Source organism: Trachurus japonicus, chromosome 21 (assembly GCF_045865225.1).
Source record: "Trachurus japonicus isolate A0001 chromosome 21, Traja_1.0".
NCBI classification, from domain to species: domain Eukaryota; kingdom Metazoa; phylum Chordata; class Actinopteri; order Carangiformes; family Carangidae; genus Trachurus; species Trachurus japonicus.
Genome location: NC_140927.1, coordinates 27,439,549 through 27,465,030, shown reverse-complemented (window position 1 = coordinate 27,465,030; position 25,482 = coordinate 27,439,549). Strand labels below are relative to the sequence as shown.

General features: G+C 42.4%; 1 protein-coding gene across 1 annotated transcript in view; it reads left to right on the top strand.

The window, feature by feature from the left end:
* The window catches only part of kalrna (kalirin RhoGEF kinase a), a 205,466-nt gene that overhangs the window by 35,905 nt on the left and 144,079 nt on the right, over positions 1-25,482 (top strand). The window contains exon 2 of the mRNA XM_085766061.1: positions 21,200-21,274. Within this exon, the coding sequence (XP_085622187.1) occupies positions 21,200-21,274 (75 nt within the window). The remainder of the gene's footprint in view (positions 1-21,199; positions 21,275-25,482) is intronic.

The window sequence follows — 25,482 nt, the reverse complement described above, 5'->3', positions numbered from 1 at the left end:
CCCTCACCGGCCGTCTGTCCCTCACCGGCGGTCTGTCCCTCACCGGCCGGTCTGTCCCTCACCGGCGGTCTGTCCCTCACCGCGTCTGTCCTCACGGCGGTCTGTCCCTCACCGGCGGTCTGTCCCTCACCGGCCGTCTGTCCCTCACCGGCGGTCTGTCCCTCACCGGCCGTCTGTCCCTCACCGGCCGTCTGTCCCTCACCGGCGGTCTGTCCCTCACCGGCGGTCTGTCCCTCACCGGCCGTCTGTCCCTCACCGGCCGTCTGTCCCTCACCGGCGGTCTGTCCCTCACCGGCCGTCTGTCCCTCACCGGCGGTCTGTCCCTCACCGGCCGTCTGTCCCTCACCGGCGGTCTGTCCCTCACCGGCGGTCTGTCCCTCACCGGCGGTCTGTCCCTCACCGGCGGTCTGTCCCTCACCGGCGGTCTGTCCCTCACCGGCGGTCTGTCCCTCACCGGCGGTCTGTCCCTCACCGGCGGTCTGTCCCTCACCGGCGGTCTGTCCTTCACCGGCGGTCTGTCCCTCACCGGCGGTCTGTCTCACAGGCGGTCTGTCCCTCACCGCCGGTCTGTCCCTCACCGCCGGTCTGTCCTTCACCGGCGGTCTGTCCCTCACCGGCGGGCAGGTAAAAGTAGGCTAAAACCATAGACTGTAAGGCTAAAACATATTAAACTAACTGAAAATTCAACCACACATAAGTGCTACTGGACATATAGTCAATTTTAGAAATAAATTACTTTTATTTAATATTTAATCCTTATCTCCTATATAAGTGCATTGCATTTTTTCATGACGGTATTGAAATTGATACCGTTCCTTTTTTTAAACACCTGCAGTATACGGTATCACCGTAATACCGCCCAAGCCTACCTGTGACATGAAACCAAAGCTCTGACGGCTACACTGTACAGGCAAAACCATCGATCGGTCCATAAAGTTTCTTTTGAAGACTCTAAAGCAGGTTTGTTTTGCAACAATGCTAACGAGACAAAAGAATCTGCGGCCCAGTGTCTGAAACCTCTCAGTTATGACGGGACGAGGAGGAGGAAACTCAGCTGTTGCCGCAGCAACGCCATCCTGGCCTCCATGTTTTCTGTCCCTTGTTATGTCGCCATGGCGTTGTGTGACACTCAGCACAGGCGCAGAGAGGGAGAAAGGCTCAGACGTTGGCTGTTGAGGAGCAGGTGGCCGCTCCTCGCTCCTCCATCTTCACTGCACGACAGACAACGCCCAAAGAAAGTGATGTCACCTGATTGTAAAATGAGTTGTGCAGCTCAAAAATCTGGTGAATTCATGCAAACAGCTGATGTGTGTTTCCATCTGGGGCAGTTTTTCATCAACAGTCTCTGTATTTCCCTCTAAAACAACTCTGTGTGGTAACGTTGTGTTATTATCTCATAGCGTGGTGAATGTGCAGCTCACAACTTGTCCACCAGAGCGTTGTGGAGTTGTTGGATTGTGTATTTGATGAGTTTGATGAGGGAAACCAAGAAATCCCATAATGAGCCTCCTCTGTAGCGTAGCTCTGAGCAGCTCACGGCTCTGCTCTGCCGTTCTAAAAACAGCTTGCACCGACAATTAAAGGTAACAAACCTACTGCTATGACTATAGGGATTATGGCAACGGACCAATATGTCAAAATGTTGAAGTATCCCTTTAAGGGAAAGCAGAAAAATGTAATCAACAAAATGTTTCTGTCCCCATCAACATGTTGTCGTTCTGACCCGTTAGGACTCAGCCCTTCGTCCTCTCAGGTCAAACCATGAACTCGACCTTGATTCAGATCTCACACACACACACACACGCACGCACACACACACACACACACACACACACACACACACACACACACACACGCACGCACACACACACACACACACACACACACACACCTGTACAGCTTCATCACTGTATCTCACACTGTTGTGACAGAATCTGTCTGAAAACCTCCTCTGTCGGAAGCAGCTGGTACCACAAGCGTCTCCAGGACGACGTGTAACCATAACAACTACACTGAAATAAAAAACCAAAGCAACAGCAGCTACAACTACACTGATGTAAAGTTAAAATCTACTTTGTCCTGTGCGATATGATATTTCGATTATCTCAAGATAAACACAAAATCAAGGCATTTGTCGGATGATTTAAAAAACTTAAACTTACACTTGTTTTTTTTGAGTTATTTCGTATAATTTTATCGATTTGCTTGAAACCATCAGAGAGATTTGGACGTGTCTCTTTGGCACGACAACTCATGAGACACCTGAAAACTGGGTCAAGATAAACACTGAAGACTGTGAAGGATCATAAAGAAATAAAATCTTGCTTTAACGTTTAAAATACATGTAAAATGATGTAAAAAATCTGTAAATCTGACGCTCAGCCAGTTCTGGTGACGTCTCAGCTCCGGACGCTGTCGGAGCTTTTTAATAAGGACTCAAACACAAATGTGGTAATAGATACAAGCAGCTGACGCAACCCGAGCCCGGTTTTTAACACATGCTGACGAGGCTGGATGACAAGTGTTTCTTTGATGAGGCGTTCGTGACCCGTGACAGCGTCGTCGTCGATTTGGTAAATGGATGAAAACCTGCTGAATCTGAAGCTGAGTGGATTTTCAAGGCGTCCGCCGCCGTTAATCCAAGAATAGTGTCACTTTGGATTCTTGTAACGTGTTAAAAGCTAAGCAGCATTAAATATGACGGACCCCAGCAGCCCCCTGTCTCCGTGGTAACAACACATGAGCTCCGGCAGCCGGTTGTCGAGGCAGCTGTTGCTAGGGCGCAGACGGGGGGGCTCACCTGTTGCCTCCTAATGACATTTAGACACACACCCTGATCCTGCCTCCGTGTGTGTGTGTTACACGTTATGGCCTCAGTCAGTTTAGTTTTGCATAAAGCTGTTGAACTGTGGTTTTTGATCAGACTGCAACACACACACACACACACGCTCTGCTCCATTAGGCTCATGTGACCTTTTTGAATTTCTTGTCGTCGTTTGTTTGGATCTCTTTTAGCCCAGTATTCTTCCAAGAGCATAAAAACATTACACAATACAATACAAAAACAATACATTATAACTAAAACACAATACAATATAAACACAAACCAAAAAACATATGGCATTATACACACAAAATTGATGGGAAAATGAGGGAAACCAAGAAATCCCATGAGCCTCCGTAGCGTAGCTCTGAGCAGCTCGCGGCTCTGCTCCGCCGTTCTAAAAATATTTTGCACCGACAATTAAAGGAAACAAACCTACTCCTAAAACTATAGGGATTATGGCAATGGGGCAATTTGCCAAAATGTTGAACTATCCCTTTAAAACAGATACCCCTCATTTTTTGTTTAAAATAAAGTAAAATAAGTAAATGAGATCAGGTAAACCATTCCATAACTTCACAGCCCGAAAACAAAACATCCTTTTACCAGTTACAAGCCTAATAGTCCTGGGAGAAACATCCTCACTAAATGACTGTCTTTTACCTGCTGGAATCTGCTTATCAACAGTTTCGGCTTCTTTTTAACATCTAAGTTATAAAATAATTGAAGAACATTTCTAGCTATTATTATACGACCACTCTAGTTTTTTGTATCGCTCTTCAATAGGAGTATCATTTGGACATCTAAGAATAATTCTTGCAGCCTTATTTTGTTATTTTGTCGTGGTGGTTGTGGTGGTGGGGATGATGTGAGTCTCATCATGTGAGTCATGTTTGTTGTGATTTGCAGATGCTCCGTCTTTGAGCTTCCTCAATGTCACCTCGCTGCGTCGCACGTACGTGAACAGAACTTAAAGCCGGAGGCAGCGTCTGACAGCTTATCTCACTCCCACGGCATTGTGGGTACATTTTCAATGATGCTAGCAGTCCTTCCTGTCCTACTGCTGCTGCTGTAGGGTGGTGTGTGTGTGTGTGTGTGTGTGTGTGTGTGTGTGTGTGTGTGTGTGTGTGTGTGTGTGTGTGTGTGTGTGTGTCAGTGTGTTAATGGCTCCTGCAGGAACATGTGTGTCGACCTTTAACATCTACACGTCTGGAAACGTTGAACAGCAGCTACGTGTCTGCGCCGTGTGGGAGGGAGCAGATTGTGACCTTAACTGCTGTAGTTTGTCATAAGAATAGACACAGTGGAGATAAAATGGATCTCACACGCACGCACACACACACACACACACACATGCATGCTGCACACATACATAACGGTGCAGGCAGTGACATCACTTCCTGACGGTGTGTGTGTGTGTGTGTGTGTGTGTGACCTTGCTCTAAAGGAAGAAGCTGCACATGCCAGAGTAGCTACACTCATGGCTGAACGTTCATGTTTTTTTCATGTGGTAGTGTGGGAATAAATGTTTCTGTAATGTGTGTGTGTGTGTGTGTGTGTGTGCGTGCAGCTGACACTGGGTGACAGGAGAAGTGTTCACTGTGGACAGGTTGACAGTCCGTCACGGGCCTGACACATTCAGATAGACGAGTATTCACACTCACCTTCACATCCGCAGGCAATTTTAGATACACACACACACACACACACACACACACACACACACACACACAGGAAGATCATGCCATGTGAAGTCCGTATGTATAAAGGCCGTGGTGTCGTGCTCCAGAGGTCAAACCTAGAGGCTCTTTCTGTGTGTGAGGCGACATTATTGTGACATCACTCACTCATTTTAGTGGCGTTGTGTTATTTGACATCAGTAGGTGCGTTTCCATCAGCTGTTTAGATCATCTAGATGTATCGCATCGGAAAATGATGATGGAAACGCCGTGATTCGAATTAAAATCCCCTGATTCGCACAAACTGAAATACGCTGCTATGGCCGGGTTTTGGTTGATTCGAATGGGATGGAAACAGCTGTATGCGAATCAAGTGTGACGTAGCCACTTTCACCCCATCTGCTCCCGTGTTGCAGTTCACTCACAAGACAACATCAGGGTTTCCGCTGTCACACAACAATTAATTAATTGTGGCGCATTGCCACGGCAAAATAAAAGCCCCCACACACCTTCATATGTGATTAGGCCTACTGCACAGTTCTTCATCGTTCCTCCTCAGTAAAAACCAAACTTATCAACCAGCGCGTCCAGAGTTTATCATTAATAAAGTCTGGGGCGGCGCAACTCTCTCTCTCTCTCCCACACACACACACACGGGTTGCGTTATGACGGTAATAAACATATGCACTAAATCGCGCTAATGTGTTCAAATCAGACCGTCTGTCCCTTTATCTACGGACTTGGGGGGGGGGGTGCAAAGTCCGTAGATGGAAACACACATGATTCGAATTTCTTTTAATGCGCATTTCCCAGTAATTCGAATCACTTTGGATGGAAACATGGCTACTGTTACACAACAATTATAAGTGTTTAGGTTGTGTATGTTCGAAGAAGAAGAAGGAGAAGAAGGAAGGAGAAGAACAGCAAGAAGAAGAAGGACGAGGAAGGAGGAGGAGGACGAGGAAGGAGGAGGAAGGAGGAGGAGGACGAGGAAGGACGAGGAAGGATGAGGAAGGAGGAGAAGGAAGGAGGAGAAGGACGAGGAAGGAGGAGAAGAAGGACGAGGAAGGAGGAGAAGAAGGACGAGGAAGGAGGAGAAGGAGGGAGGAGAAGAAGGACGTCGAAGGAAGAGAAGGAGAAGAAGGACGAGGAAGGAGGAGAAGAAGGACGAGGAAGGAGGAGAAGGACGAGGAAGGAAGAGAAGGACGAGGAAGGAGAAGAACAGCAAGAAGAAGGACGAGGAAGGAGAAGAAGGACGAGGAAGGAGAAGAACAGCAAGAAGAAGAAGGACGAGGAAGGAGGAGGAGGACGAGGAAGGATGAGGAAGGAGGAGAAGGAAGGAGGAGAAGAAGGACGAGGAAGGAGGAGAAGAAGGACGAGGAAGGAGGAGAAGGAAGGAGGAGAAGAAGGACGAGGAAGGAGGAGAAGAAGGACGAGGAAGGAAGAGAAGGACGAGGAAGGAGGAGGAGGACGAGGAAGGACGAGGAAGGAGGAGAAGGAAGGAGGAGAAGAAGGACGAGGAAGGAGGAGAAGGAAGGAGGAGAAGAAGGACGAGGAAGGAGGAGAAGGACGAGGAAGGAGAAGAACAGCAAGAAGAAAGACGAGGAAGGAGAAGAAGGACGAGGAAGGAGGAGGAGGGCGAGGAAGGATGAGGAAGGAGGAGAAGGAAGGAGGAGAAGAAGGACGAGGAAGGAGGAGAAGAAGGACGAGGAAGGAGGAGAAGGAAGGAGGAGAAGAAGGACGAGGAAGGAGGAGAAGAAGGACGAGGAAGGAAGAGAAGGACGAGGAAGGAGGAGGAGGACGAGGAAGGACGAGGAAGGAGGAGGAAGAGAAGGAAGGAGGAGAAGAAGGACGAGGAAGGAGGAGAAGGAAGGAGGAGAAGAAGGACGAGGAAGGAGGAGAAGGACGAGGAAGGAGGAGAAGGACGAGGAAGGAGGAGAACAGCAAGAAGAAAGACGAGGAAGGAGAAGAAGGACGAGGAAGGAGAAGAACAGCAAGAAGAAAGACGAGGAAGGAGAAGAACAGCAAGAAGAAGGACGAGGAAGGAGAAGAACAGCAAGAAGAAAGACGAGGAAGGAGAAGAAGGACGAGGAAGGAGAAGAACAGCAAGAAGAAAGACGAGGAAGAAAGAGAAGGACGAGGAAGGAGAAGAACAGCAAGACGAAAGACGAGGAAGGAAGAGAAGGACGAGGAAGGAGAAGAACAGCAAGACGAAAGACGAGGAAGGAGGAGAATAGCAAGAAGAAAGTCGAGGAAGGAAGAGAAGGACGAGGAAGGAGAAGAACAGCAAGAAGAAAGACGAGGAAGGAGGAGAACAGCAAGAAGAAAGACGAGGAAGGAAGAGAAGGACGAGGAAGGAGAAGAACAGCAAGAAGAAAGACGAGGAAGGAGAAGAACAGCAAGAAGAAAGACGAGGAAGGAGGAGAACAGCAAGAAGAAAGACGAGGAAGGAAGAGAAGGACGAGGAAGGAGAAGAACAGCAAGAAGAAAGACGAGGAAGGAGGAGAACAGCAAGAAGAAAGACGAGGAAGGAGGAGAACAGCAAGAAGAAAGACGAGGAAGGAGAAGAAGGACGAGGAAGGAGAAGAACAGCAAGAAGAAAGACGAGGAAGGAAGAGAAGGACGAGGAAGGAGAAGAACAGCAAGAAGAAAGACGAGGAAGGAGGAGAACAGCAAGAAGAAAGACGAGGAAGGAAGAGAAGGACGAGGAAGGAGAAGAACAGCAAGAAGAAAGACGAGGAAGGAGGAGAACAGCAAGAAGAAAGACGAGGAAGGAGGAGAAGGACGAGGAAGGAGAAGAACAGCAAGAAGAAAGACGAGGAAGGAGAACAAGAAGCAGAACAACAACAACAGTGCTTTCCATTCAAGAACACAACAGAGAAGTGACATAAACATCAACATACAGTAAACATACAGTATAACATAATCAGATCCTTTAATAAAGACAATAAGTGGAGATAAAACCAAACCCACAGTGGAATAAATTAAAATCAGGAGCAGTCAAGTCTCTTATTGTCTGTTCCAGGCCGCTGGTGCATAAAAAAACAAAAAAAAAAAGCTGCAGCTCACTAAACGTTTTACAGTTTTTACATTCCTCCGCCTGTGAGTCGGTTTGACGTTATAGTTTATAGTTTATAGTTTATAGTTTATAGTTTATAGTTTATAGTTGAACTGATGTGTGATAATAAAAATAGTTTGTGTGGATCAAACTCTGAGAACAAGTAAAGAACAAGAAAACCTCCCTGGACATCGATAATTACTTCTGCAAGTCGATGTCGTCGTTATGGTGGTGGTGGCTGTTGTCGTCGGGGAGTTCAGAGGTAGCCATAGCAACCGGTAGGATACATGCATCAAACCAATTGGGTATGCTGCTGATCTAAGACACACACACACACACACACACACACACACACACACACACACAGAAACACACACAAGAGCTTCACAGGAACAAAACATTAGAGCAACACACGGCTCGAGCAAATGAAAAAAACATGAACAGACTCTAAAAGACTTCTGAAGACTTCTGTGTGTGTGTTTGCCTGTGTGAGCTTGTGTGTGTGTGTGTGTGTGTGTGTGTGTGTGTGTGTGTGCGTGTGTGCGTGTGTGTGTGCGGCTGGGTTTAGTTTGGTCACAGTGGTTTTTGTGTAGCTTTACTCCTTTGAAACACTGTAAGGCACTAACTCAGTGATATATCACAGAGACAGAGTATGTGTGTGTGCTTCAGTGTGTGTTTGTGTGTGTTTCAGTGTGTGTGTGTGTGTGTGTGTGTGTGTGTGTGTGATGCTGCAGTACTTTTCTTTACATCCTCTCTCTGATGTTGCTCCTCCTGACTTTTCGGGGCTCATTCGACCTCACACACATCTCTGTTTTTTTTTTTTTTTGTGCTGCACTTTGTTTGTCTTTAAATCTTCAGTCGTCTTGTGATTAAAATCAACCTTGACAGCTGTGAGTTGTGTGTAGTTTTCCCTCCGCCTCTCCCCTAACCCCCTGTTACTGTTGAACCTAACTGGTCCGTACTGATACAACAGAGCTGATTAGTTGCTCAGACTGTTTGGCTGCTGACACCAACGACTGCAGTTCAGGAAACACATGGAGGGTGATGAGAGGCAAGGCAAGGCAATTTTATTTGTATAACCCGTTTTTACAAACAGTTTGTCTCAAAGGGCTTTACATCCCATCATAACAACATCCTCTGTCCTTAGACCCTCACATCCACTGAGGAAAAACTCCATGGAAAACCCTTTTAACAGGGAAAACCAGGAGAGGAGAGGAGATGCAGAGATCCAGAGGAGCTCACAGTGAAGTGATGAGAACAGCTCAGGTCGTCTTTTCATGATGGAAATCAGAAGCAGGATGCTGTTTAGTTATAATTTACCACTTCCTTCGTTATATGGTCATTTAACCACACCATGATGTAGCCCATCTGTGTTCACAGTTTCAGACCTCAATTGCTTCTTGGTGAAACGTGTCAAACTTTAGGGTTCAATAGTTCAACTTTCAACATTTTTTCCAGGGATAAAGTAAATAATTTGATGATATAGCAAAATTATGAATACATACCATCACATATCAGTTCATATTATCAACAACATCAACAACAGCAACAGCAAATTAGGTTTGATACACAATCTGGCAACTTCGATAGACAATTATGAGGATTATTTATTGTCATAATAGTCATAATTGTGCTATTTACATGGAGGTCCTCAGGGAAGACTACAAAACATTTACGTAAGGGTTAATTGTTATATTTGATTGAGAAAATGTTATTTAATGAGATTTAAAGAAGAGTTAAAGGGGAACTATACAAGTCTGGTCTCTTTTCTGCTGTTTTGCTAATGGCCATGTGCATTTGTTTTCAATGAAGCCAGTGAGAAATCAATCCATGGAGCGGTAGATAACATTATTTATCATATACACGTTACAACGGGTATATTTGTGTATATTTTTGTAGTCTTATCTGTCATAAACAAGAGATTACATTTATTAAACCATCACAACTGCTCTGAAGCTGTTCAACTAAGGTAAAAATGGAGCATAGTTCCTCTTTAATAGAAGTCACAAAGGGCGGGGCCATCTTTTTCCTGACCATCCCCCCGGACAACATTTAAAAATCTTAGTTTATCTTTTGTTCTTCCACATGGACAGATAAGTTGTTTTTAGACGTTTGCACTCTGGCCTGTTGTTGAACTCAACTCCTCTGCATAGATGGTAAAGAAATGATCATGTTTTGGTTGTAAAGGTGCAGTCTGACGTGTTTTTTAATTTGTTTTTATTGACTTTTATCACAGTTTTATCTGTTTTTAGTTTATTTGTGTCTTTATTTGTTCCACTTCCATTTGTTTCATGTTGTTTTAGTGCAGCTAACTCCTTTTTTATTATTTCCATCTCATTTAATTTCTCTCCTCATCTCTCTTCTTACTGTGGTTCCTCCCGGTCTCAGTCTCCTTCGCCACGGATCTTGTGTGTTTCTGTTTTTTTAATGTAAAAACACAGGTGCTGTATAAAAAAGGGAATTATTACTATTATTATCATGACCCGATGAATCACCTCTGACTTAGGTTCAAGCAGAAACAATCTTCAGTTGTAAAGTCGTGTTTATTGGAGCCAGGCAGCTGCAAATCTGTTTTTTTGTGGTCAAACATTTTTAAGATTTAAATTTAATACCAATGTTATGAAACACAGTATTTCATGAATATAATTATCAGTGGTATAACGAGACCCCTCCTCTCTCAGTTAATGATACAGGTCAGTTTCCTCTCTGTGACTCTGACTCGGAGGTTCAACTGAATTCATGACTTTCCTCCTTAGCAGCATGTAAATGAGGCCAGACACAGAGAGGGAGGCGTTTCGTGGCCGTCACTCATTCACGGTTATTAGAAGTTTATTCACCGAGGGTTTTTCTGTTTTGTTTTTTATGCTAACAAGCTGACGAGCCGCGCTGGCTGTTTGCTCTCTTTGCTTAGCAACGCTCTCTGAGAACCTGGAGAACTCAGCAGATCCATTTCTGTCTGATGCTGTCGGCTTTTTCCATTTCCTCAGTTTCTCTTGTGTTTGTGCCTTTTTTCTTTTTTCTGCATGAGGACGAGACAGCTAAAGCTTGACGAAGTCAATTCAAACACAGGAAGCTGCCAACAAGGAGATGAAGTTGCAACAGAAAAGTTATAATACTGTATCTGTTGTTCTGAGGTTTCTCTTTTTTAGAGATGCTTCAAAGACCGACACCGCTGTGCAGCTTGGTTCAAAGGTCACGGTATTAGAGACACCTGCTCATGCGCCTCATTCATGCAAATATCTAAAAGGCCAATCATGTGGCAGCTCAGTGCGTTAAGTCATGTAGACGTGGTCGAGATGATCTGTTGACTGAAGTTCAAACTGAACATCGGAACAGAGAAGAACGTTGATTATGGTTGTTTGGTGGAGTATTTCAGAAACTGCTGATTGACTGGGATGTTTTCATTTCCAGAGGACGGTCAGGAAGGCTGCTTAGTGTTGTTGTGATGGTGTCGGTACATTTTTTTGACACACTTTTGTCCTCTTGTCACCAATTGAGCATCGAACAGCTGGAGTAACTCTGCACTGGATTCACTGTGGAAAAGCTGACAGGTAGCTTTACTCAGATATTAATTCATGGACAAGTAATTGATTAATTTCAGTGAGTATATATCAAATGATGTGCTTTATATAACAGTGATGCACATGTTGTTAGCCTGGATATTCTGTGTATAACTCAGTAGCAAGAATTAAAGGAGAATTCTGGCCATTTTTTATCCCTAAATTGTTTTCCTAATGGTCACCCAGTGTTGGGGGGGAGCAAAAAAGAAACACGACTAAAATTGATGCAGTCTGCAATAACATTTCTTATGTTACTGTATTGTTACATAAGAAGTGGTTGTTTTCTTGTGTTTTGCCCAGAGCCTAACAGTCGTGACATATGTGCCATCCCATCAGCTTACGACGACTCACAATGTGCTCTGTGGTCATGAAGGTGAAGGATAAGTCAACAATAAAATGGATGTTTGGATGACCATACATAAATGTTTCAGTTAAAGGAGAAAATCGTTTTCCTGATGGTCACCCAGTGTCGGGGGGGGGGAGCAAAAAACGCGACTAAAATTAATGCAGCCTGCATCAATTAGTTTTCTTGTGTTTTCTTGTCCAAAACACAAGAAAACAACCACTTCTAATGTAACAATAACAAACAACAACGTCGGTCCCAGGTTCTTCAGTCTGTTTCGTGTCTTTGTAAATGAGCACATTCAGTCAGACAACAGCTGTCTGAACATCTGACTGACTGACTGACTCTAAAAACAAACTTCATCCTGTTAATACTATAGTACTGTTAATACTATAGTACTGTTAATACTATAGTACTGTTAACTCATTGAGTGCCAACCACGTAATTTCTCGTTTTTCGTTCCCATGCGTTGAGTGCCAAAAACGAAATTTTTCGTTTTTTGCTTTTTTTTTAAATTATGAAAATAGACACTTTAATACACATTATATGTAAATTTGGGGACTCTACGACGAGGAGAACTGAAATAGATGACGATCAAAGTCACATGACAGCTCATGATCTGGAAGTTTTTATCATAACTCAGCTTCTGCAAACGGAGTTCTGCATGTGGATGCAGCAGCTGCTCTGCTCTCACCCGCGAGGCTGCAGCAGCTGGGAGCTGAACCAGGAAGCTCTCAGCCCACTGTCCCGCCCGGTCTTCACCTGGAGCAACACCGTGTCCTCCCCAAAGTCCTCCCGCGGTTAAAATCTGATGGTCTCTGGGTCAAAGCAGACCGGCACCACCGACCCGTACCACAGACGGACCGCGACCACCGGCGGGACCGGTGTTCGCGAGCCGCTGTGGCCGGCAGAGCCTCACGTTCCGCGGCGAGAGGCTGTGACACGGCACGGTGCGTCTGTGTTATTGCTGTTTAGTGGCGCCCCCCCCGCCCCCGATGGTGGTTTTGTGAATAGAACAACAATTGTTGTGTATATTTATCTTATACGAGCCCTTTGATCCAGAAATGCGAGTGTCTGAAGAGCGACAGACACAAACAGAGCAGCTTTCATAAAAGACGCTCTATCTCCTTTTCTAGAAAAAAAGGAGGGATTTTGGTGAAACCCAGCCATGTTTAGCTTGACTTTTCTCAGGAACGGAGGCACGTAGAAACAAACGGTTTGTGGCCATTTGAAGGATAAAGTTAAACCTTTCAAATGAGCTACAGTATGTGTTGGTGGCAATAATATAGAATACACTATGGCTCTAAAATAAAAAGTCAAATATGGTCTAATTTGCCGGTACACTTGACTAAAACTTTGGAAAGGAGCGCGGCACTCAATGAGTTAATACTTACTGAACCACTGGATCTACTGTTCCACACACACACACTCATTATACGTCTGATAACTGCTGCTGGAATTAAATCCCTCTCTCTCTTTCTGTATGGAGACTTCACCACACACACACACACACACACACACACACACACACACACACACACACACACACACACACACACACACACACACTGACACACACACACACACACACACACACATACACACGAATGTCAAGTCAATTCAGTGGCCTCATGTTATTTAGTCTGGTGTGTGTAACAGCCATATGCTGCTGTAATCACCGCTGTATCGCTACTGTACAAACACACACTGTATGTGTTTATGTGGTGAACATCTCTGATGAGGAAAACTGCTGCTGGATCAAAAGTTTGTGTGTGTGTGTGTGTGTGTGTGTGTGTGAGAGAGGGAGATGGATGCAGAAAGAGCGAGGACAAAGACAAGAAGAAAACATGCTTGACATGTATTTTAATAGTTAAAAAGCTACGTATTAAAGCTTTAATTCATGAGTGGACACTTTTTGGACCTCGTTGTCGTTGTGCTGATTAAATCAGAGAGATGAAAGGATGCTCAACATGTTCCTTCTTTTGGTCCAATCTCCTGTGGGAGCGCACCCAGCCAAAGTCTTTATTTTATTTACTTGATGAAAAAGCCGCCGCCGCCGCCGCCGCCGCCGCCGCTGCTGCTTTGTCGTCTCACAATCACCAGGAGAAGAAATGAAAGGCGCTGTGTGTGTTCATCTGACGTCCCGTCTCTCATGCAAATGTGATGAGAGTGAAGAAGAAGAGGAAGAAGAGAGGAGTTGATCTGCTGAATGTGAACACCTGCCTCTTACGTTTCCATCACATCCTCGCTGAAGGCGCCGACGCCCTCGTGTCTTTACGTTTTTTTCTAATAGGCAGCATCACATTTTTTAAAGGACGGATTACTACGATAGGCCGGTTTCACACCTCAGAATTACACACTTTGCCTTCATCTCTTCATTTCTCAGCAGTTCACACAGAGCTGGGGCTGGTGACGGCTTCATTAGAGCCTTTCTTCACCCATGTGATCCAATCAGAGTCGGTGGGATTAAGGATGTGAGTGAGAGTCATGTTTATGAGCCAGAGAAGGGAAATTAAGGCAAAAGAAAAAAAAACTGTGGATGAATCTGACACAGATTTTTACTGGTTGTGGCAACTTGTTAATCAGCACATTTCTTTGATCAGCATTAAAAATTTAAATGAACCAGCACCTCGGGACTGATATGAGTTTAACCACTGACTGGTTACAGAGAAATAACAACCTCATCCCAACATTAACAGGCTTCTTTGACCGCCCTCAGTCCTCAGTGTCCACTTTTAAAAACAATTCATTTTATTATGGTTATCAAAGCTCCATAGGCTATAGTATAAAGGTAGATGTGTTAAAGCTCCATACAGTATAAAGGTAGATGTTTGTGTTAAAGCTCCATACAGTATAAAGGTAGATGTTTGTGTTAAAGCTCCATACAGTATAAAGGTAGATGTTTGTGTTAAAGCTCCATACAGTATAAAGGTAGATGTCCATGTGTAGTGTGATTATAAAGCAGCTCTAGGTTCTATATTAATACCGTAGATGACCATTTAGTAGCCCGGGCATTTAATATGCTAAATGGACTTGGACCCCAGGCGTTTATAAGAACCAGGCGCGTATTTGCAACAGGCTACAATTTATTTTTGCAATGAGCAGCACCAGACCATCATCCAAAGAACAAGGAGGTCACCATAGGACCACTGGAACAAAACTACTCCCGACATCGTTATTGACATAAAACAATAAATACACATGTGTTACTGCGACACAGGGAGCTGATCAGATCAGTGTTATGAACGATAGCGGGAGGGGGGGGGTCGATCGCCGTAATTTCAACATAGCGCATTTATCTATTTGTCTATTAGCAGTCCAGCGCGACCTATCCCGCTGGCGCACCTGTGTTTGTGTTTGTGTGTGTGTGTGTGCGCCTGCATGCGAGAGAGAGAGCGAGAGGAGGGGCTGACTGACAGAAGAGGTGAGAGCCGGTGAAGCGCTGTTAAAAAAAACTTTTTTTTTCTGTGAAAGACTATGGTAAACACTTAATCGCCCGGGCGTTTAATTGAACCGGCGTTTATTTTGCCAAATGGGCTCGGACCCCGGCGGCTATTAGAGCACAAGCGCGTATTTGCACGCGGGCGACTATTTGGTCATCTACGGTACTGTGAAAGTATTAAAGCCTCAGTCCACAGAGAAATGCACACAGCCTGAATTCAGAAACTGAGCCTTAAAACCAGCCGTCAGGACTTCCTGTCACTTTGTGATGTCACAACAAAGCAGTCACCAAGCCCCGCCCACCATCAACTTGCAGCATTTTGTTTCTTTGAGTGTTTTATATTGAAATCTGCTCTGTTTTTATTCAACAACCTGTTGTTACTAGAGATGGCATTTAAAACTAGGAAAAATGTGCACAAATTTAATTGATTCATATTTGATTTATAACTAATTTATGTAAGTAGCCTATTATGTCTCATTTTTCGTCTACCAAACCAAATCCCTTTTCTCACTGTCATCCCACCAAAAAAAGCTCAGTCTAAATTAACTTTATCTGTAACATCAACAAACTTTACTGTTGCTGAAAAAAACACCCCAGGGAGTGGTTTCAAAATAAAATCCCACTGCAGCTTTAACTCTGACACACTTTTTTTTTTATGAAGCACATTCAAGAAGTGATGAGTTAATATCAACAGCAGCTGTCAGCGTTATTTTATAGCGGTAAATGAACAGAGCAGAGCATCATGGGGGCTCCTGCTGCTCTGAGTGACGGCTGCTGGACGGTGATAAGTAAAAGAAAATGCACAAAAATTCAGGCAGAATAAATGCTTGTAATAGCCTACTTCTATTGTAAAAAAACTTACAATGCACCAACAATTAAAATGACTTGCAGACAGTGTTTCATAAAATAAAGATCCTAATGGAGCCTGTGCATCCTGACTCTGACTGTGTATAGATTTTTTCTAAAGCAGGAAACACACTGTTATATAACACTGATTTGACCGTGACAAGTGGATTGTCCCAGTGTGGAGAGTCAGCAGCGTTCGGAGAGAGACAGACAGGCGAGGTCAGCACGGAAACCATAAGCTTGTAGTTTGCAGGATTTGAGCAGTGGAAGCTTTCAGCACCTGGCTGAGCTGCTGTTTGATTCAATTACACGTTTCCTTTCTTCTTGATCCCGGGTTTGTAAACAGATGACGACGGGACGACTGTCAGACAACATAATAATAATAACACATACAGATCTTTTAATGAACAATCCTCTCTCCATCCTCCACCTTATTGGACAAAGATGGTTCCCCCTTCAGCTTTAGGTTGTATAATGTTTATGTTTAAAATCAAAGTAAGAGTTGATCAGGAAATGAATGCGATGTCAATGCAGTTTCCTCCCAAGTGGGAAAAACAAGTCCCTGTGAGTCTGTGTGTGTGTGTTGTAGGCTTTTGTTTTCGACAGTTTAAACCATTTGCATAATCCTCTTTATCACTCGTTCCTCTTTTCCTGGAGAGAAGCGACAGTTACAGGGACAGAAAGGAAGAATGTGAGATTATATTAATTACACAACAGCGGGTTTAATACAGTTTAACAACTGAAATGTGAAGAATTTATGTCAACAGGATGTTATGGTTGAGTTATTATTCTGGTATCAAAACCTGTACTTTCAGTTTTTTCCCCCCCATAATTAAAGTTCAATTGGTTGGATTAACCCAAATAACATACACACACATGAGTATGGGGGAGATGGGGACATCGGGTTATGATACGTTATGATACGATACAATGTGATACGATAAGATAAGATACAATAAGATACGATACAATGTGATACAATACAATAAGATATGATAAGATACAATAATATGTGATACAATACAATAAGATACGATACAATGTGATACAATACAATAATATGTGATACAATACAATAAGATACGATACAATGTGATACAATACAATAAGATACGATAAGATACAATAAGATACGATACAATGTGATACAATACAATAAGATACAATATGATACAATACAATAAGATACGATACAATGTGATACAATACAATAAGATACAATATGATACAATACAATAAGATACAATAAGATACGACACAATGTGATACAATACAATAAGATACAATATGATACAATACAATAAGATACGATACAATGTGATACAATACAATAAGATACAATATGATACAATACAATAAGATACGATAAGATACAATAAGATACGATACAATGTGATACAATACAATAAGATACAATATGATACAATACAATAAGATACGATAAGATACAATAAGATATGATACAATGTGATACAATACAATAAGATACGATAAGATACAATAAGATACGATACAATGTGATACAATACGATAAGATACAATAAGATACGATACAATATGATACAATACAATAAGATACGATACAATGTGATACAATATGATAAGATATGATACAATACGATTGCGATACAATGTGAAACGATAACGATACAGTTTTCAGATCTTACTGTAGCTCAAGTCACCGTGGAAACGATGTGAAATGACAACAAGCAATCTCTGGGTGGAGTAAATAAACTGTAGTTAACAGTATGTAAAAGTGTAAAGGCTGAGGTGATGAAGATGTGATGAAGACTGAAGCACCTGCTCCATGAAACCACATCATCAGGTTCTGTGTGTCTGTCCATGATGGTTGCACACGGGAATCGAACCTCTGTCACACACAGACACACACACACACACACACACACACACACACACACACACACACACACACACACACACACACACACACACACACACACACTCTCTCTCTCTCTATTCTCTCTTTGTTTTCAGGAACACAAACTGTTTTTCTATGCAAATACTTAATATTAATATTTTAATATAAAGACCAAAGTTCAGATTCTGTATCAGTTTCTACTCTGAACTTTTCCTCGTCTGTGGTTGATGGTGACGCCGTGTGTGTGTGTGTGTGTGTGTGTGTGTGTGTGTGTGTGTGTGTGTGTGTGTGTGTGTGTGTGTGTGTAATGTTGGATTGTTTCCTGTGATGATGATGAAGTGTTGGAGCTCCATCCAGTACCAAATACAAATACACAATCCAATAACTCAAGTTGTGCAGCTCACAACTTGTCCACCAGAGCGTTGTGGAGTTGTTGGATTGTGTATTTGATGAGTTTGATGAGGGAAACCAAGAAATCCCATAATGAGCCTCCGTAGCGTAGCTCTGAGCAGCTCACGGCTCTGCTCCGCCGTTCTAAAAACAGCTTGCACCGACAATTAAAGGTAACAAACCTACTGCTGTGACTATAGGGATTATGGCAATGGGCCAATTTGCCCAAATGTTGAACTATCCCTTTAAGTGGTAACTAGTTTGTGATAACGTAACCTGTCGAGAACCAGGGAGAACAACGTGACAGTACTAAACCACTGGTCCACCGTGCCAGTGTACATACTGTACGACCTGTTGGGTTCAATTCCCGGTCTCAGTTTGCATCAGAGTGACATCTGAAGGAAGCAGCTGTGACCTGATGAGATTTTCATTTTCAATCAGAATCAGAATATTTTATTAATGTCCAGAGGGAAAAGAGATGATGAAATAAAGATAGATGTATAAATAAATACACATACTCAATATAAATAGGACATAAGCATCTGAAAAAGTATATTATTGTTATATATTTGAGAAAAATGTAATATATAAATGCAAATACGAGTTTTAAGTGTGAGAATACATAAATAGATAAGTTATGGAAATGTAGGACTTTCTCTGTGGTTGACTGGTTGGTTGGTTGGTTGTCTGTGTCTGTTGTGTTCCAGCTGTGAGGCCTGGAAACGTCTTCATCATCAGTGTTTGTCACGTTGTAGGAAACTAATAAAAGTGCAGATAAACAGAGGAGGGCAACGACCGAATGTTTTGACTTTAAAGCTTCAGCCAGATTTAAAACAGAGGAAAAAAAGAAAAAAAATCCCACAGAACATGAAAGCAGCAAGTCATATTTGTTTTAAATGTGTTTTTCATTTTTGACACATTGTGCTTGGAAAACACAGCTCAGTGTGTGTGTGTGTGTGTGCATGAAGCAATACTTGACACTTTATTGTAGCTTCACTAACAGGAGCTGGAGGCAGCGCAGATGTGAGTGCAGGAGGTTGAATATAATACAACATCCAATAGAAAGAGAGAAACAATGGTGTAACATGTTTAACTTGCGTGTTCATGATGTTTTGATGTTTGATTCCAGATGTGCGTGGTTTTTATTCGTCTCTTTACACGAGTCGAGTGTGTGAATCCATCAAGTCGTCAGGTGAAAGTGGCTGCTCAGTAATGAGTCTTAATTAGAGATGGATTTGGGAGATTTGTGCTGCAGAGTTAAAGCCACTTGGACAGGTTTTTTGTGTGGATTTGATCATTGATTGATTGATTGATTGTCTCTGACGGACCGGAGTAATTTCCAGGAAGCTGACACTGTGAGGTGACGGAGTATCAGCGGCAGCCTGCTGGTTTGGATTACACACATGTTTGTGAAGTGATGTGATTTGTGGCTGAAGGAGGATTTAAATCATTCACATGGATCCGTCTCTGTGCTGCAGGTTAAACCAGTTTGTCAGGCTCAGATCAATACATTCAAACTGTTACACAAGCAAACATACAACCGATCAATTAGATGATTTTAACCTTGAGAGACGTTGATAATTGTAGATAATTAGATCGTGGACACGTCTTATGAATGACATCATGATCTGAGCTCGTATTGTTGCAAAAATGTCCGATATTGGCACGAATACCTTTTATCACCAAGCCCATTTGGATAAAAGGAAATTACAGCACACACTTTACTTTAGTTTTATTTCTTTAGCTTGGTCTCTTTGAACACTCTAATGTAATTGTAGAAGTAAACAGCCAATCAATGGTATTATCTTGAACAGGGCCCTAACTTATACAGGATTTTTGGAGCTGATGCCAAAATTGATTATAAGGAAGAATTATTTTGGCAATAATCCCTCAAATATGATTGTTACAAACATATATTTAGATTATTTTATCTGTTTTTATATGTAATTTCATGTCTTATGTAAGATGCTGTGTCTTTATTTATTACTCTGTACAGCACTTTGGTTCTCTGTGGATGTTTTAAAGTTTTCAACAAATAAAGTTGGATTGGATTGAATAGGATTGGATTGGTTATTATAGACTCAACATTTTACAGTCAGTCAGCGTCAGAGCAGCTGTCTAAATATTGATCCACTGGCTCATTGGCTGAACTGACACCAATAATGTCATCGACTCATTTCCTCAATAGGCATCAAAGTCTCGTATAAAATGAGTCCTTTTTTTTCAGTCCCCAACATCATCATCATCATCAGATGTATTTGATCGGTCGATAAAAGGATCACAATTCGATACCTGAGCACCACTGAATATTCAAAACGCCTCTTCGTCCTTCTCTTATTCTATGAAGATAAAACCAGGTCTCCGCTTGTTGTCGTGTTTTTTTTTTTAATTATTATAATTTAAAACGTAACATCGACTTGTAAAAATGAAGGAACAGATTCGATCAGAGCTGGTGACTCTTCGCCTCTCCTCCTCGTCTTTCTCTCTCGCTCTGTGGCCTGAGATAGATTTTGCCGACTTAGCGTTCTCACTGTGGAATGTTCTTGGAATGTGTGTGTGTGTGTGTGTGTGTGTATGTGTGTGTGTGTATCGCATGCACATACACACACACACACACACACACACACACACACAGCAGGACATGGACATTTGGGCTTGTTCTCTACTGAGAGAGGGAGAGAGAGGTGAGCGGGGTAGAGAGAGCACAGGCCGAGATGGGAGAGAGAGTGATTTCATAACGTGACAGACGGATGACCAGATGAGCTGAAAGAGGGAAGGAAAGAGGAGGAGGAGAAGGAGGAAGAGGAGGAGGAGGAGGAGGACGAGACCAGGGGACTGAAAGCATAAAGAGATGAAGATCACAAAGGGATGTGGATGAACTGACTTTCACCACGTAGTGTAAACACAGGAGTGAGCCAACGCCAACAACAATGTTTCTGCCTGTGGAAGACAAAGAGCAGGATGACTGTGTCAGAGCTGTGTGTGTGTGTGTGTGTGTGTGTGTGTGTGTGTGTGTGTGTGTGTGTGTGTGTGTGTGTGTGTGTGTGTGTGTGTGTGTGTGTGTGTGTGTGTGTGTGTTCTCTTGCTCAGGAATGTTGATCTGATAATGGGATTAATGCTAAAAGCCCTGCGCTCCGCTCCGCTGTGACTGACCCACTGTTCCTCTGTTGCTCCTCAGGGTCGTTCAGGACCGAAGGCGTCAAGGCCTCAGACGTCCTGCCGGTGCTCAAGGAGAAAGTGGCCTTCGTGTCAGGTGAGTTTAAAGGGATAGTTCAACATTTTGGCAAATTGGCCCATTGCCATAATCGCTATAGTCATAGCAGTAGGTTTGTTACCTTTAATTGTCGGTGTAAGCTATTTTTAGAACGGAGGAGCGGAGCGGCAGGCTGCTCAGAGCTACACTATGGAGGCTAAAGGAATTTCTTGGTTTTCCTCATCAAACTCATCAAATACACAATCCAACAACTCCAAAAGGCTGTCGTGGACAAGTTGTGACCTGCACATTCACCACGCTATGAGATAATAACACAACGTTACCACACAGAGTTGTTTTAGAGGGAAATTCATGCAAAACCGCTGATGCGCGTTGCGTTCAGGGACAGTTTTTCAGCAAGCAGACTCTGTATTTACCTCGAAAACGGCTCAGTCTCGTAACGTTCCATTATTATCTCATAGCGTGGTGATTGTGCAGGTCACAACTTGTCCATGAAAGCGTTTTGGAGTTTTGGGATTGTGTATTTGATGAGTTTGATGAGGGAAACCAAGAAATTCCTTTAGCCTCCATAGCACAGCCCTGAGCAGCTCGCCGCTCCGCTCCTCCGTTCTAAAAACAGCTTGCACCGACAATTAATGGTAACGAACCTACTGCTATGACTATAGCGATTATGGCAATGGGCCAATTTGCCAAAATGTTGAACTATCCCTTTAAAGCTGAGGTCATGACATCGTCACGTCTGGACCGGCGTCTGGACCCTCAGTCCCGCCAGAGTTCACCAGTTCATTCAGACAAATCTGAATCCACCACAGCACTTGCAAAGTTTGTGTGCACAGAAAAAGACCGAGACTAAGATTAAGATTCAACACGGAGAGGAAATTCAAATGTATACAGCGGCAGCTCATGGGGAAAAAGAGACTGAATATGAGAAGAAGAAACTGAATATATTAAGATAACAAATGTACGACAAAATAATAAACATATAAGAAACAATTAGATGAGATAAGACAAGATATATGAAATACTATACACAATAATATAATATGATATAATATAATGATCTGTGCTCTACATGTTTTGCATTAAACATAAATATCCAGTTATTGTTTACATACACGGTGTGCAGCAGTCCTCCATTAGAAAAACTACAAACATGGCAGGACAGGTACTTTCATTCATACACTCGTTGCCCATAAAGTTGAAAAATAATTTTGTTTTCAGATACATTCTTCATTCTTTGTTAAATTCCTATTATAACGGTTAATTGTGGTTTAATATTTAGTTGGGAAGAGATTGATCAATAAAGTTTTGAGAATATATAAAGTACATTGTTATCTATCAGGAATAAATCACATTGTCACAATCATTTCATGACAAGAGGTAAAAGAAAATATGTGATTCCCACCTCATGGGCAACAATGTATATGCATTTCAGTAGCCCTCTCTCTATATAAATAGATATCTATATATTATCTCTTTTTCTGACATTACTGTATATGAACTGACCACGCCCAACAAGGGCTTATGGGAAATGGTGTTTATTGGAGGCAGTTATAAAGGTAAATACTTGGTAGTTTATCAACAGACTACCTAACTAACATGACCTCACACTGATGCATTATTTATTTATTTATTTAACATATTGTTTTGATTAATATTTCTACCACTTGCTGAGATATCAGACTTCATCAGTGCTGCAGACTCACTGCTTTTGTTTCCCAGAGTCATTGCGGTGCAGACTTGTGAAAAAAAAATCATCATCATCATCAACAGTGTGTGACTGGAGTGTTTTGATTTGTTGCAGAGCTGATTGCACCTTTATTAACTCTGCAGCATTAAATTTTGCTTTTCGAAGTTATTTATCGTCGTATTATTCCAAAGCCTGGACTCTAACGCTGAGGTGCATTAACCCTCGGCGGCGGCTGACTGATGGTGACGAGGTGTTTGGTGAACTGCAGCTATTTTTAGCCTCGGGATGTTTTGTTAATAAGCCTCAGATCTCTGTAGTTGTCAGCTGCTGCTCCCTCCTAAATGGTCTGGGGACCCTTCAGTCAAAGTCAAGGTCAGCGGCCTCGTCCAAGGGGGGAGGGGAGGGGAGAGGGGAGGAGAGGGGAGGGGAGGGGAGGGGAGGGGAGGGGAGGGGAGGAGAGGAGAGGAGAGGAGAGGAGAGGAGAGGAGAGGAGAGGAGAGGAGAGGAGAGGGGAGGAGGAGAGGAGAAGAGGGGAGGAGAGGAGGAGGAGAGGAGAAGGAGTGGGAGAGGAGGAGGAGGGGGATGAGGGGAGAGGAGGAGAGGAGGAGATTCTGGAGAGGGGAGGAGAGGAGGGAGAACGATGGGGAGGAGAGGAGAGGATACGGAGAGGAGAGGAGCGAGAGGGGAGAGGAGGATGTGGAGGAGTAGGGGAGAGGAGGAGAGGAGGATGAGGGGCGGAGCGGAGAGGAGACGAGGGGAGGAGACAAGAGGGGAGGAGAGGAGAGGAGAGGAGAAGGGGAGGAGCGGAGCGGAGGAGAGGAGAGGTACGAGGAGAGGAGAGGATGAGGGGAGGAGAGGAGAGGAGAGGTGGGGCGAGGAGAGGGAGAGGAGGAGAGGCGAGGGGAGAGGAGGAGGAGAGAGGATGGGAGAGGAGAGGAGAGGAGGAGGAGAGGGAGGAGAGGAAGAGAGAGAGGAGAAAGAGAGAGAGGAGAAAGGAGGTAGAGGTGAAGAGAGAAGAAAGGGAGAGAGAGAGGAGAAAGGAAGGGAGGTGAGTGAGGGGAGTATGAAGAGGAGAGGGAAGGGAGAGAAGGGTAGGAATGGTTGTGGGAAGAGGGAAGGGTGGGTGAGAAGAGAGTGAGAAGGAGAGAGAGAAGGATGAGGAGAGTATAAGGAGAGAAAGGAAAGTTGTGAAAGTAGGTGGGAGGAAATGTAGTTATGAGATAGGTAGTTTTGAATTTGAAAATGGTGTTTTTGTGGGTGTTGGTGTGTTTTTTAGGTTTTTTATTTGTATTGGTGATATGTATTTAGGATGGTGTGAGGATGTTTTGGATGTGTGTGGTGTTTGTATTTGTTGTGATTTTGTTTGGATGGTTTTGTTGTATTTTGTTATTTGTTTTTTTTGTTTTTTTTTGTTATGTTTTGTTTGTTGTTTTGTTTTTTTTGTTTGTTTTTTTTTTGTTGTATGTTTTGTGTTTTGGTTGTTGTTTTTTTTTGTTTTTGTTTTTTTTTTTGTTTTTTTGTATTGATGTATTTTTTTTGTTTTGTATTTGTTGGTGTTTGTGTTTTTTTTTTTTTTTTTTATATTTTTTTGTGTTTTTGTTTGTTTGTTTTTTTGTGTGTTTTTTTTTTTAGTTTTTTTGTTTGTTTTTTTTTTTTTTTTTTTGGATGTATTGGTGTTTTTTTTTTGTTTGTTTGTTTTTATTTAAGAGAGAAAAGAGGTTTGATATGATTAGTTTTTTTAGTTGTTAGTGTAAGTGGATATTTTAGGTCTTGTTAGTGTTGTTGGGGTTTGGTTTATGTATGTTTTTTGTATTTTATTGTGGGTTTTAGGGTTGTATTGTTGGAGATTGTTTATGTAAGAGGGGATGTTATTTTTTGTGTTATGTTTTATTTTTGAGTTTATTGTAGTGTTTGTGTAGGTTTGTGGTTTGTTTTGATTTTTTGTTATTTTATTTGGTTTTTGGTTGTATTTGTGTATTTGGTTTTGGTTGTTTGTGTTGTGAAGTGTTATTTTATGTTTTGGTATTTTTTGTTTTTGTTTGTTTTGGTGTATTGTGGTGTTGTTGGTTTGGGGGTTTTATTTTTTTGATTGGTTTTTGTAGTTTGAGGATTTTTATGTGTGTTGATATTTTATGGTATTATTTGGTGTATGGGGTGTTGAGTGTTATGGATTTTTTGGGTTAGGGTGTGGTTTTGTTGATTTTGTTTTTCTTTGTCTTATTATGATTGGATATAATATTTTGGTTTGTTTATTAAAGTTTTTTATTTTTTATTAGTTAACTGATTTTTAACTATTTATTTGAATAAATGTTTGTGGTGCTTCGATTGTTTTCTTTAGGAAATTATTGTTTGTATAGATTATTATAGTTGATTTTGAGGAAAATGAAGGTGGATTTTAGTTTATAATTAGTTTGTTATAATTGTGATTTTTTTGATGTAAATAGTAAAATATAAGATTTTGTTTAATCATGTAGTTGAAATAAAAGCTTAATCGTAATAAGTAAAATAATTTACATAATAGTTAAATATATGGTATAGAGGTTTAGATGAGTTTGTT